The 14558-nt window shown below is 23.6% G+C and overlaps 2 protein-coding genes across 4 annotated transcripts; both read left to right on the top strand.

Annotated features, from left to right (window-relative positions):
- The first annotated feature begins 6777 nt into the window (after positions 1–6777).
- On the top strand, positions 6778–11530 carry LOC726656 (calcium-independent phospholipase A2-gamma). 3 transcript variants are annotated; one of them, XM_006557669.3, is made up of 8 exons: positions 6778–6794; positions 7902–8304; positions 8397–8763; positions 8897–9109; positions 9454–9662; positions 9766–9964; positions 10053–10259; positions 10334–11530. In XM_006557669.3, the coding sequence occupies exons 2-8, from the start codon at positions 7996–7998 to the stop codon at positions 10585–10587; spliced, it is 1758 nt and encodes a 585-aa protein (XP_006557732.2). In that variant the 5' UTR covers positions 6778–6794; positions 7902–7995; the 3' UTR covers positions 10588–11530. The 3 variants fall into 3 exon arrangements, with proteins under 3 accessions (XP_006557732.2, XP_026297499.1, XP_001122377.3); XM_026441714.1 differs by lacking the exon at positions 6778–6794 and adding an exon at positions 7099–7148; XM_001122377.5 differs by lacking the exon at positions 6778–6794 and having other exon boundaries at positions 7642–8304.
- Positions 11531–12595: 1065 nt separating this feature from the next.
- Positions 12596–14178, top strand: LOC413192 (protein HGH1 homolog). Its single transcript, XM_396642.7, has 6 exons — positions 12596–12680; positions 12771–12999; positions 13074–13307; positions 13383–13667; positions 13735–13896; positions 13974–14178. Exons 1-6 carry the CDS (start codon positions 12596–12598, stop codon positions 14077–14079), a joined length of 1101 nt encoding a protein of 366 aa, XP_396642.2. The 3' UTR covers positions 14080–14178.
- Positions 14179–14558: the final 380 nt, after the last annotated feature.

The following is a 14558-nucleotide window of genomic DNA, read 5'->3' as shown; positions in this document are numbered from 1 at the left end:
TCCGCTTTGGGAAGACACCGATTGATTTGGCCAACCGCCGTGGATGGCGCCACCGACGTCGAAAACAACCCCCTCCGAGCGCCAGGTGCGATGCACCAAGTTTCTGGCGAGAAAGAAGGGCGGCAGCGGCGGAGAGGGATGCCACCCTCTTCGCCGCGATAAGCGTCGCACTGGCAAGTGCAAGGTTAATTGGCAGAAGCGACCGGAATGATTTCTCCTTCCCGTGGACTGGATTCGGTGCTGTCGATTTTTCCACAAATATTCTCTCGCCGATGATTACACAACACTTTTCGCGCAACGTTTGCGCTCGTACTTGTGTGTTTTTCACCGTTGAACCTGCGATCAGATTCGCCTGTTATCATTACTTCTTAAGTCGTGCATACTTTGTAGCATCTCGATCGATGATAAATTGTTAAAAGTTCGATAATTATTTATGTTCGTTGAGCATAGAAGGATGTAACGAAAAGTGAATTGAAACTTTTATTTTTCGATCCTTGGTCGATTTTATTTCATTTGATCCAGAGATAAAATAAATCTCTTAAATAAGAAATGAAGTTTAATTTTTTAAAAAATTTTACATTAATTTTTAGAAATTTATTGATGTTTAAGGTGAGTTATGCATTACGAATATTTTTTTTTTTCCTTGCAGTATTGGAAACTATAATGATTCATGTCCAAAATAAATCTCGTTAAAAAATATATTATTTTCGACAAAATTACAATTATTTAAACAAATGCTATCTTTTTTTATTTTATAACAAATAAGATCCAATCATTTTTTTAATATCATTTTCTTTTTTCTTTTTTTGAAACAATAAATTACAATAATTAATTAAATATTCACTATGAAATTGATTATACATTAGATTTAACTTATTACATCGTTAATTAATTTGATTGAAATTCGATTGGAATCAGGAAAATTCAGCCGTGATACGTATTTCCTTAATTGAAATCAATTTATTAAATTTCGCTATAACGATGAGTATTTATTAGATTATCGCTTTATAGAAAATAATACTTTTTACTTTTTATTACTGATATACTGATATAGAGATTGTTGAGAGATTGTTATATTTCTCTTAAAATAACATCTAACATCTAAATTAACATAAAATTCTAATTCTATGAATAGTAAATGTGAGGTTCTCTGTTGAAATATATACATTGGCTGTCCTATTTATTGCAAAGTTTCAAATAGTTTAATACAAATATAATAATAATACAAATATAATAATTATAATATAAGCTAATTCTAAATATATTCTAATTCAAATTATAAATAAATTAGGCAGAAATGATAGCAAGCATTTATTATTACATGTTTAAATTTAACATGAATATTCTATAAACTTAAACTATTTTAAAATTTTGTTTGAATTTTAAAAACTTATTATTACTTTTCTTTTGATAAATCGTAATATATGATAAAAAATAAATAAAAAATAAAATTTTCACATTATTGCTACGAATCCTTTAATTTATTAAAGTAAATAATAATACAATTTTAAATAAAGTTTAAATAAATTTTATTCCCGAAAAATTGTTTCCGCCTAAAGAAATCTCATCAATCTCGTAATTAACCAACTCATTTATTCGAAGAAAGACAATTAGAATTAAGTTGGAGAAATGAAATTTTTTCGACGGTTATTTATTCTTCTTTACGAAGAGAATTCATCGTACACTTAATACCTTTGAATCGTTCCCATAAAATACATCAAAGAACACTTTGAGCATTGATAGATTGAAAAATTAATTAATAATTAATAAAAAAAAAATTAAATTAATTAAATTTCAAATAATGTTAACTTCAAATAATATAACTTTGATTAATCAATAATTATTCGAAATAATGGAATAATACAAAGAGCGATTAATTAAATGATCAGCCAAATAAAGATTAATTACTGTATTTAACTTTGCTTTATCAAAAGCTTGGAACAGTTCAAATATAATAAATTTTGATTCATATAATAAATAATAAATAACAAATAATATTAATATTTTAATTTTAACTAATTTTTTTATTTCTAAAAATAATTTATTTTTATTTTTTAATTTACTTATTATTAACATCATTTCACAAAGTAGTCAAAGTAGAGAATCAAAGATTGCTTGAAGAATAAAGAATTTCAATTTCATATCTCCGCTTTTCTTTGAAACAATTTTACTCTATGAATAGAAAGAACACATGTGAAAGGATTAAGGCTATTTTGTTTTTCACTTGTCGTTTCTTTTTGAAAAAGGAAAATCGGTCTGACTAATCATTAGCTTGTACTACTGATACTTGTCAATTCGTACACAGCATATGAAAAATGAAATAAAAAAAGGAATCATCCAATTTGTTATCGTTTATAAGATTATTTTATTGCTTTTTCTGTTATTTCATGAACTTTATTATTTCACAAAATAGTAAAAATAAAATAAAAATATTTCTTCGTGAGAAATATATTTATTATTAAATTATGTTTAACTTAAAATTTAATTTAAAATCAGTTCAATATAGACCGATTAAAATCAATTAAACATATTTGGAATATATTTTCATTAGAAAAATGTTATTTTAAAATAGGATATCTTCGAACGTCTTATTATTAAAAGTTAAAGTGTATGATTACTTATTAACTGATATAAAAATAAAATATCTTCAATAATATCTTCAATAATATCTAAATAAATAAATAAATAAATATTCTTTAATATCTTTTAAAATTTATCTTAAAACAGCAGATATCGATTGATTTTTAAAAATTATCTTCATTTTTTTTCATTTCGTACAATATTTATAATATTTATTATTATTACAAGAAATCATTCATAATTACACGAGTATTTTTTAATTTCATCATGGCAAAATTTTGCCATGAATTTTCTTTAAATAAAAATCGTGTAGTTTGTCACTTATTCTTCCATGGCCTCAAGCTAACTACGAGTTACTTTCGTAGCAAGCTCATCAAACTTTTACCACGATCTCTTCTCTTCTCGCCAGAGAAATGTGTCGTCGCCTGTGGAATTTTCAAAACTTTCTTGTACTTCCTCGACGAAACATGAAAGTTTCAACTTTTCGTGAAAATTTTTTCAAGTATTTTTTATCTATACTGAAATACAGCACACATATTAATTTTCTTTCGTTCATGTTGCACAATTTTTAATTTTATCAATTTAAACAATAATTTTACTTGATTTATTTTCTAAAGACAGCTATAAAAATTGAATATTTTATTATTTTGTTTGGCATTATAATACAATACATTATTTCATCCTGTTGAAAGAAATATTCTGTGTAATAATTCTATAAATTTTTTTGTAGATGAATTAGAATTCAGTGGCACGCATAATTTATCAATCAGTATCACGCACGATTCGATAAATCGATTTACAAAAGTAAACTATAACGATGGTATACTAAAATTCATGTTATGAGAAATTGTGCTTATGCTTCCTATCAAAATGATCGATAATGTTTTCTTGCAAAATATCACTTTACAATTTTGCAATATTATAAAATCATGATCGATGAATATCGTTATTTTAATATGTTAAACAAATTTTTAACTTTCCATAAAAATCTTTTATTAAAAATTTTTGCTTTCAATCTTAAAATAGTTTGACATGAAATATAGAAATATTATATAATTAATTTATAATCTTGCATCGAGAAAGTGATAAAAATTATTGTGGAAAATAAAAATACAAATTTAAAAAAAAAAAAAAAAGAAACAAACTGAAGAAAAGAAAAACAAAAAAAAGAAAGAAAGAAAAAAACGATTTGCGTTGAATATATGATAAACTTTAAAAATGAATAGGATTTCATAAAAATATAGAAATTTGTAATATAATAATTTATAAATAAATATTGAATAGTAGCATAAATATTTTCTATGAAGTTTCTATTATTTAACCAAGAATTAAAAGGAGGATCATTCTGTATAATAATTGCGGAATAAACACAAATAGGAAGCATTATGACATGTTGTCCAAACAAAAAAGTAATAATAGTCTATTTCATATTTAACAAAGAAAACGTCACGAACACAGAAGACAAAGTTCTGGTAAAATAACTCTCAGATTCACAAACAAAGATGAATATAATTTTCAGCTTAAACGTTGCACGCCACTAATAATCCCCTTAACAACGGTCAACTAGGACAGAAAACACGAATGCTTTCATAGTTGGGTGTGAAATATGCATCATTAAGGAGGGAAACATTGAAACAACACGACTCGGAGAAAAGAAATGTAACATACCCGTATTTTCATTATTTTTCTAATTTTCTTTGAACGTGTTAACTCTTATTAAAAAAAAAGAATTATTTTATATAGGATTTGATATATTTTTTCTTGTTAATTAAATTTTTAATAAAAAATTCCTTTGTTGAATTAAAAATAATAAAAGTGAAGAATCGAATATTTTTGGATTAGCTGAATATGAACGTAAAGATAAAATTAAAAAAGAAATATTTCCATAATATGTTGTATAATGGTTCACAAATGTAAAATTTTACAATAATAAATTTCGTAGTTTCGAGAATTATTTCTACATCGATCATAAAAATTCAATATACTCGTATAATCATGGATTAAAATGATGAATATGATATTCTATTAATAATGTATCGATAATGTTAATAGATATAATAAGAATATTTTTTTATTATGCAATTTAATTTTTATTCTAGATGAAGCGATTAAAAATCTCCATCACATTTTTATCTCCATCTAAAGTAAAATTAAGCGAACGAGTATAATTTTTGTATTAAAGAAAAAAACTATTTCTATTTATTTTAATCTTTAAAATCAAATCAGAACCTTTAGAATATCCCATGAATATATGAATATCTTCTGAACATATAATTTACTTCGGAAAAAACAAATTTATATCATATTAGTCTAATTTTCCAGTTCCAGTTTAAAATTAATGAAAAAAAGTAATTTCGAATCAATTTTAATATTTTTCATTCAAAGAAATTCATCTTCTTAAATTTTTAAAAATATCAGTACTGTTCCAATATATCCCAGTATATTTCGAAAATTTTTTTATCATCCCACGCAAAGTCTTTGAAATTCGTTACAAGGTTACATTGATGAATTGAGAACGGATGGATCTCCGCGTTAAATAATTACAGCCCTCGGAATACGAAGGAAGTTTGATGCAGTATCTACATAAAGTTGATCCGATATGATCGGCAATAGTTTTTCTCTTTTCGATTAGCCTCATCATCTTTGCTTCTAGTGAAATAAGGGTCACGAATGCATAATCGATGCATCTTCTCGCTTGCAACGCTAACCTTGAAAAACACAATGTTACCGAACAATCTATCGATCTAGTGCGATTATAAATTTTGATAAAATTTGTTTGTCTTTATTAATATAGTTAATTAATATAAGTTAAAATTTTTATATGAAATCTATAATAGAATTTGTTATAGTCGCAATTTATTAAAATAAAATTCTTGAAATAAATATTTTTTACATATTTGATATAATATATTAAAATATTAAATTCCAACAATTCTATAAAATAAAAAATTTTTATGAAATATTTTGCTATTTGATTTAAGAATAAAGATGTATTTTATTTGAAAATTAAAATAATTTATTAAATATTAAGTTTGAAATGCTCTGAATATATATTATACATTTAAAAAAATGAAAGTATGTTCAATGGGTATATATTTATGATCCGCGCTAAAAGGAAGTATAAAGAGAGACAAGGAGATCTAATAATAAGACAAGGACAGAGAGAGGGTAAAAATATTGAAATCAGCGCCATCTTCAGAGTGCCGCAAATGAAACTCAAGACACAAGGACAGAAAATAATAGAAGAAAGATAGAGATAGAATGAGAATGAACTATCAGCGCCATCTATTGAGTACAAACAGAATCTAATATCACTTGGTATATTCAAAAATATTTAAAAGATGGTACTAGTAATCAATTCTTAATTCTACTTACCTTTCTAATTTACCTGTTTTTGAAGAGATGTCTTTGAAATTTAATAGATGGCGATAGTGATCCATTCTTATTTTATTTCTATCCTTTTCTTAGTCTTCTTCTATCTTTTCTTTGTAAGTTTCATTTGCAACACTCTGAAGATAGCGTTGATTCCACAATTTTTACTTTATCTCTGTCCTTTTCCCACTATTTAATTTCTTTATCTATACTTGTTCTTAAAGTCATTTCATAGCTGTAAGTCTACTTTTAAGTATCATGTATATTCTATAATACTTTCTTTGATATGATATATCGTTAGTCACATTATAATCACATACTTCAGAAATAATATAATATAACCTAAAAAAAGTTTAAATTCAAAATTTTTATGTACATATTCATATATAAAGGAAGAAACATTTATCTGGTATATGTATCAGGATTAAATAATTTATAATTTTTTTTTCTTCTATTATAATAATGAAATATAGTATAACAAAGGATAACAATTTAAAACATTTCTTATAAGCAAAGAAATTTTAATTAATGAATAAAAAATATAAATATTTACATTTTTAAAAGAAAAATATTTTTATTTTTCATTATTTTCAATCTTATATATATATGTACATATATATGTAAATATTATTAATATGTTTACATGCAATGAAGATGATGATACAAAAGATTAAACAATATAATTAATATTAATATATAACACTTGTTCTAATCATATTACCTACTAAAGTAGTATCTTATATACAGCTATCTACAAATCTCATTGGTGGAACAGTGATTTTATTTACAAAATGAATGTTGTCAACTACGTCATCAGTTCTTTTATAAAAGCTGAATCAAAGGTATTTAGATTAGTGTGTATTTAGTGTTCGAAATAATTTAGTATGTAAGTACTTTGTATTACGAAGTACAACAAAGTAAAATCAAAGACGAAAAAAAATAATACTAATTAATTATTATCTTAATTATTATCTTAACAATTATCTTTAAATGATCTATAAAATATAGTGAAAATTAATTAAAAACTAAAACTAATATAGACACTTTAAAAAATTGTCACTAAATTTTCATAATTCATTTAATTAATTTATCTCGCAATATTTTCATATTGATATAAAAAGTGCAAAAAATAAAATAAAATAAATAATGACGCGAAATACAAGTATTAAATATCAAAGATTTATTTTTTTATCGAGGTAAACGATAATATAATAAAATATTCTATTATCATTCCAACTTTGTATGTCATTGTTTGATAAAACATTATAATTTTTTTATATCTGTTTAAACATATTATATTAATTTTCATTGAATTCTTCAATTTTCAATGAAATTTTACAAAAAACTAATGTTGAAATACTAAATAATATATTTTCTTATAATCTTTGTTTTTTATAATCGTACTTTTTATAATTATCATTAAATTAATTTCTAATTAATTAATTAGATATTTGACATATATATATATATATATATATATATATATATATATATATATATATATATATATATATATATATATATATATATATAAGTATATGTTAAATATAACATTACGTACATATACGTATATTGAGCTTACGTTTGAATTAATAATAGTTACACTTCAAATAAACTTTGTTCGGGAATAGTCGATGTGAAATTAAGCAAATATTAAAACTAGTATAATGTATGATATACATATTTATGAATTTAATTAATCTTAAATCCATTAATTATTTTTCTTATATTTGTACAATCATATTTAATATAAGTGTTTGGATAAAAAATTATTTATTATAATTATACTTATAATATTTTAAATATTGTTGTAGATTATTTATATTTTTATAAGACAAAATAAAATATTTGTATAAGATAAGTGCAAAATTTTTTTTAAATTTAAATTTAATGATTTCTTACTTCAATAGAAGTATATGGAATAATAAATGTGTACTTTGTATTTTTAGACAATTGACAGATAGTGCTGCGGGTAAAGGTTATAGTGGAAGTGTTAATAGAAATAAATTGTTAAATCGTATAAAAAATGCTTCTTTATGGAAAATGAAAATGTCTATGCAAAATCATACAAAACTTTTAATGCAATTGAAAGATTTTTTACACAAATCTGGTTATGACAAAAGTCTACAAATTATTTTATCCAAAAATTGGTTAGATTTTTTACAAAAAGTAACATATTCGCAAATAAATACTTTGAAAAAATTGTCACCAATTGAATTTTCAAAAAACACAAATGATACGAAAATATCAGATGTGAAAAAATGTAATAATAGCGAAAAAGAAAAAAAAAATGTAATATTAGAAACTTTAGAAGAAAAGACATTAATTACCAATACTAGTGAATGTAAAAAAGTAAGTCAAATAATTTAAATAACATGAAAAATGTAGATTCAAATGATTTTTTAAAAAATAATTTTTTTATTTATATTTAATAACTTTTATAGCAAACTCATGAAGATATCACAAGTGAGAATAAATTTCAAGCTAAAATAGGATCCCAATCTCTTTCTCAATTTCTTAATGCACTAATATTTAATTCTGCTCAAAATAAAACAGCTGGATTAGTCGTATCACAAAAATGGAAAATAAATCTTCATAAAAATATACCAAAACACAGTATTGCATCTAGAACACGTCATGTTTTGAATGCTATTGCAACTGCTGAATCAAATGCTTCATGTTTGAGGAGGATTGAAGATTTATTATTACATATTGATCAATATTCAGAAGCTAGACATTATGCTATTAAGGAAGGAGCAATTAAAATATTGCTTAAAACTCGACAAAGAATTAAAGATGAACAAATAAGAGGTATAAAATAATTTAGAAATACTTTTAATAAGAAAGAGAGAGAGAGAGAGAGAGAGAGAGAGAGAGAGAGAGAGAGAGAGAGAGAGAATGTATAAATAAGATTTTTAGCATTTTAAATGTTTTGAAATTTCAGCACCTATAAGAGAAGCATTAACAGTATTAGGTTATACTGATCCATTGCCTGGCAGAGGTATTAGAATTCTTTCTATTGATGGTGGAGGTATGCGTGGAGTATTAGTTATAGAAATGTTAAAAAAACTGGAGAGACTAACGGGCAAAAAAACTTATGAAATGTTTGATTATATATGTGGTGTGAGTACAGGAGCTATTCTTGCTGCTGTTTTAGGTATGTATATGTATTATATAATAATATTATATATATAATGTATAATATTTGTATATATAATATTTAAAAATTAATTATATAAATAATTTAATTTACTATAATTTACTAATATATAGTGAATATATATAATATGTAAAATTATGAATCTTTCTTCTTTTTATTATTTTCATATTTAATTTTTTTTTTTCAATAAAATATGGTATTTATTTAGTAATTTTTATTATTTAGTAATTATTTAGTAATTTTTATTTAAGATAAAACATTTATGGAATAAAAGTTAATGTAAAATAATAAAATTTATTAGAATTTTGCACTTAACATTTTAATAATAACATTATTTATAGGTGGACATAAACGAAAATCATTATATGAGATATCAGAATTATACAAAGAACTAAGTGCCAAAGTATTTACTCAAAGTGCTATAAAAGGTACAAGCAACTTGGTATGGAGCCATGGATATTATGATACAGCTCTTTGGGAAAAATTATTAAAAGAACATTTAGGAGAAAAAATTCTTATAAAAACTGCTCGCGATTCTACCTCTCCAAAAGTATTTATTATCTTCTACTTATAAGCAAAATATGATGATTGAGATGAAAATATTAAAAATTCAATATTTGTTAATTTTAACAAATTTTGCAAAAATTTTTTAGTTTTCAGCTATATCTGCTGTAGTAAATCATGAGCGCGTAATGGCTTATGTATTTCGAAATTATACTTTACCTCATAGAGTCGAAAGTTTATATATAGGATCTTATAAACATAAATTATGGGAAGCTATTAGAGCATCTGCTGCAGCACCTAGTTATTTTGAAGAATTTAAATGTGGTGAATATCTTCATCAAGATGGAGGTATAGATATTACAATATTATATAATATTAATATTGATATTAATATTGATATTAAAAATTTATTAAATAATATTTTAATTTTATATAGGTATTTTGGTAAATAATCCTTGTGCAGTTGCATTACACGAAGCTAAACAATTATGGCCAAATAGTCCAATTCAATGCGTGATTTCATTTGGAACTGGAAGAACGCCGAGTCAAATTTGTGGAAATAACAAAAAATCTGCGGAAATTGCGATTTCAAGTTGGAAAGAAAAATTTTATAAAATTTTAGATAGTGCAACTGATACAGAAGGTATTAGGATTATTTCTTGAAATATTTATTGCATATTGAATGTACTTAAATATTAATAACGATACATTGTGCAGCTGTACATACGATGTTGAATGACCTCTTACCAGAATATGTTTATTTTCGTTTTAATCCATATTTGACGGAGATGTTATCAATGGTAGAAATACGTCCTGAAAAGATCACTCAATTAGAACAGGATGCAAAAATGTATATTCGCAGAAATGAAGAAAAATTTCAGAAAGCTGCTGAAGTTTTACTACAAAAAAGAAGACTTCAACAAAAAATTATGGATTGGATTACATTACAAAGAAAAATGTCAAATTTTTAAATTAATACGCATTCCACAATATATAAAACTATAGAAACTATAGACATTATTAAAGATTTTATATATTAATCAGATGTACTTATATATACAGTATATGAGCAAAATAATATGAATGAACAAAAAACAATGAAGATAATAGACAATTCTTCAAGCAAATATAAATTAAAGATATAGAATTTTTATCTAAAATTTAACAAATTTTAAAAATCTATAATATATGCAAAGTATGTATAATACTATAGTTAAGACACAAAAGTTTATTTTATAATAATACTTTATTGTATTATAATTGTGTTTCTATTGACATTCTAAAAACTAAGAGTTTTTAGGATAAAAAAAAACTTTATTCTAAACTTAAGTAATTTTTACTTAAGTAGTGCTTATTTATTACAGCTTCCCGATTTGGGTTGGCCGTTTATTTTTATATTTTGTTGTCGAAAAAATATTTAAAACAATCTTGTAGTTAAAATATGTAAAATAATTGTTATTCTATTTATTCTTTAATGATATTGATATAATTGATGAAAAAACATTATATACAATATTATATATAAATACATATATTAATTTTTGCTAAAAAAATAATTTATTTTGCATAAGTATAATTTCAAAGTTCATCAATGAATGTGCACTTTTTTAAATTTAGTACTATACACATGCATAAAATAATATATGTATAAACATAGCTTAAAATGAATGTACTAAATAAGAATTTAAGATTATTAACATAAGATTATTTAATTTAATATTTATTTTATTTATTTTTATTAATAATATACAAAGACATTATATTTTCTTCTTTAATTAACTTTCATAAATGATTATATTGTTTTAAAGTAGCACAGTAGCACAGTATTCTAACAAATTGCAAATGTCCAAAAAACAGAGCTTTGTATCAAATAATTTATAATTTGTATAATTAACAAGCGTGTAAATATTCAAATAATTTCTACTTCATATATATTTATTCTAATACTAGTCATATTAAATAGATGATAATATATTGATGTGATAAAATCTTTAAATAAAATAAAAATTTATATATTATGTTATATGTATAAAACAATAGTTAAATATTATTTTATATTATTTTACGAAACGTTATACAAGTTTGAAAATTTTAGTTAAATTATTATCAATTTCATTTAAAAAATGTTATATTGTAAAAATACCGAAACAATAAATTACAAATATTTAATTAAACATATTCAGTGTTATTGAATTTTTAATTTGTCATTTGTTAAAAATATATATACAAATAAAATGTAGAATAGGCATATAATTTTTTTCATGTTATAAAAATTTATAAAAACTTATAAATCATGGAATAAAAATATTGAAATTAGTGCCATCTTTAGAATGCTAGATGAAATATGTATAGACAAGGAGAGCAAATAATAAGAGAAGGACAGAGATAGGATAAAAATATTGAAATTAGCGCCATCTTCAGAGTGCCGCAAATGAAACTCACAAAGAAAGGACAGAAGATAGTAAGACAAAGATAGAGACATATTAAGAATTGACAATTAGCGCCATCTTTCGGGCATTATCGGTATCTCTTCAAAATCATCTTTCTAAAATCACTCATAGATGGCGGTAATAACCAGTTCTTATTTATTACTGGCGCCATCTCTCCTGCACCATAGAAATCTCTTTAAAAAATTACCTTTCTGAAAGCATCCAAAGATGGCATTAGCAGTCAATTCTTAATCTATCTCTATCTTTGTCTTACTATCTTCTGTCCTTTCTTTATGAGTTTCATTTGCGGCACTCTGAAGATGGCGCTGATTTCAATATTTTTATCCTATCTCTGTCCTTCTCTTGTTGTTTGCTCTCTTTGTCTATATAAGTTTCATTTATGGCTCTAAAGATGGCAGTAATTCCTTAATTTTTATTCTAATAATCAAATTTTTTTCAGAAATCCAAGTTTTTATTGTGTATTTTATAATTCATTGTGATTGTGTATATATGTCTTGGTTATTTTATTAAAAAAAATTATTTATTTACGATGGAATCTCTTCAAGAAATATCGCAATATTTAAATCCAAATACGCGATTAGATTTAAAAGCTACTGCTTTAGAACATATTCTCAGTGAGTATTTATTATTAAAAAATGTTTTATTATTTCAATTTTAATCTCTTAATTTTATTAATTTCCATCATGATAATTATCATATTCCAGGTATAACAGGCACCATTGAAGGACGAGAATTGTTATTAAAACTTCCAGATTTATTAGTACAATTAATTGCCTTGACTCAAGACTTTTCCACTGCAATCTCAAAAGATGCAATTCTAGCTTTGATAAACATAACTGCAGATGAACTAGGAACAAATGCATTTTTATTAATTTCAGAAACTCAACCAAAGAATGAAAAATATAATTACAATTTAATTCATGTTTGTATTAGGTAGACGTATCATTAACTAAATCAAATAATATTTTTCTTATTTTTATAAATATTTTTATTAATTTCTTTTATAGATTTATAATGAACAAAGAAAGTATTTTAGCAGATCCTTGTTGTATGATTCTTTCCAATATGACCAGACCATTGCATTTAGTGGATAGAATTATAACACTTTTTGAAAATAGTGATTATACTTGGGACAGTATTGTAGCAGCATTTACTGCTAAACAATATAATAATGTTGGTGCCAAACTTCATTATTTAGGACCTGTTTTCAGCAATCTTAGTCAATCTCCACGTGTAAGGAGGTAAGTTATCAATTAATTTTTCTATTTTTATTTAATTATCAATTTTATTTATCTTAATTTTATTATATAATATAGGTACTTAATGGACAGAGATCGTAATGTCATTCAGAGACTACTTCCTTTCACAGAATATGCAGATAGTATAATAAGGCGGGGTGGAATTATTGGCACCTTGAAAAACTGTTGTTTTGATGTAGAAAATCATGAATGGTTGTTAAGTCCTGAAGTAGATATTTTATCATATCTTTTATTACCTTTGGCTGGACCAGAAGAATTTGACGATGATGATAATGATAAATTGCCAGTTAGTTTGCAATACTTACCAGAAACAAAGCAAAGAGAGCCAGATTTGGATATTAGGTATTAAAAATTTTTTTAAGTTTTTATTTTTTATTTTTTAGAAACTTTTATTTTTTAATTGTTTTAGGATTATGTTACTGGAAGCTTTAGCTCAACTATGTGCAACAAAAAGAGGCCGAGAAATATTGAGAGCACAAAATACATACATCATACTCAGAGAATATCATAAATGGGAGCAAAATAAAAATGCATTGTTAAGTTGTGAAAATGTTGTAGATATTTTGATTAGGTACAGAGATTTTGATTCTTTCTTCTTTCAAATTTTTTTTGTTTTATATAAAATAACAAATGTTATTTAAATTTTAGAACCGAAGAAGAAATAGGTTTGGATAATCTAAAAAATATAGAGGTTCCAATAGAATACTCGGAGAAATTTTATAAAATGGATCAAGACTTTATTAATAGTACATGATGATATTATTGGTACAATAATACGAATTATTTCATATACATTTCACAAAATGTACATATTATAAATATAAAATAACAATTTATCTCGTGAAAAACGAGATTGCGTGTGATATTGCACTGTTCCCTTTTATCGATTGTTTTTATTTTTAATTAAATTATCAAATCTTATATATAATTATTAGACTATTAGATGAATTAATAAGAATTTGAACAAACATAATCGATCACATATTTTAATAATCACAAATTATAAATAAATATAGACTAAATTTTAATAAAATCAATTTTTTTGTATATATATATTTCAAAAAATTAAAGAAACGAAGAAAAACAGGTAATACATATTCGTAAAATATTTGCATATTATTATTAGAATAACAAGTTGATATTTTCTTTTCTCTTTTCTTTTGCATTTTATTTTATTATATTTCTTTTTAATGCGAACAATAATATGATTTTAATTTACTCGACTCAAAGTAA

Source organism: Apis mellifera, linkage group LG7 (assembly GCF_003254395.2).
Source record: "Apis mellifera strain DH4 linkage group LG7, Amel_HAv3.1, whole genome shotgun sequence".
Taxonomy (NCBI): domain Eukaryota; kingdom Metazoa; phylum Arthropoda; class Insecta; order Hymenoptera; family Apidae; genus Apis; species Apis mellifera.
The sequence above is the reverse complement of the archived record's forward strand: the minus strand, read 5'-3'. Positions and strand labels throughout refer to the sequence as shown.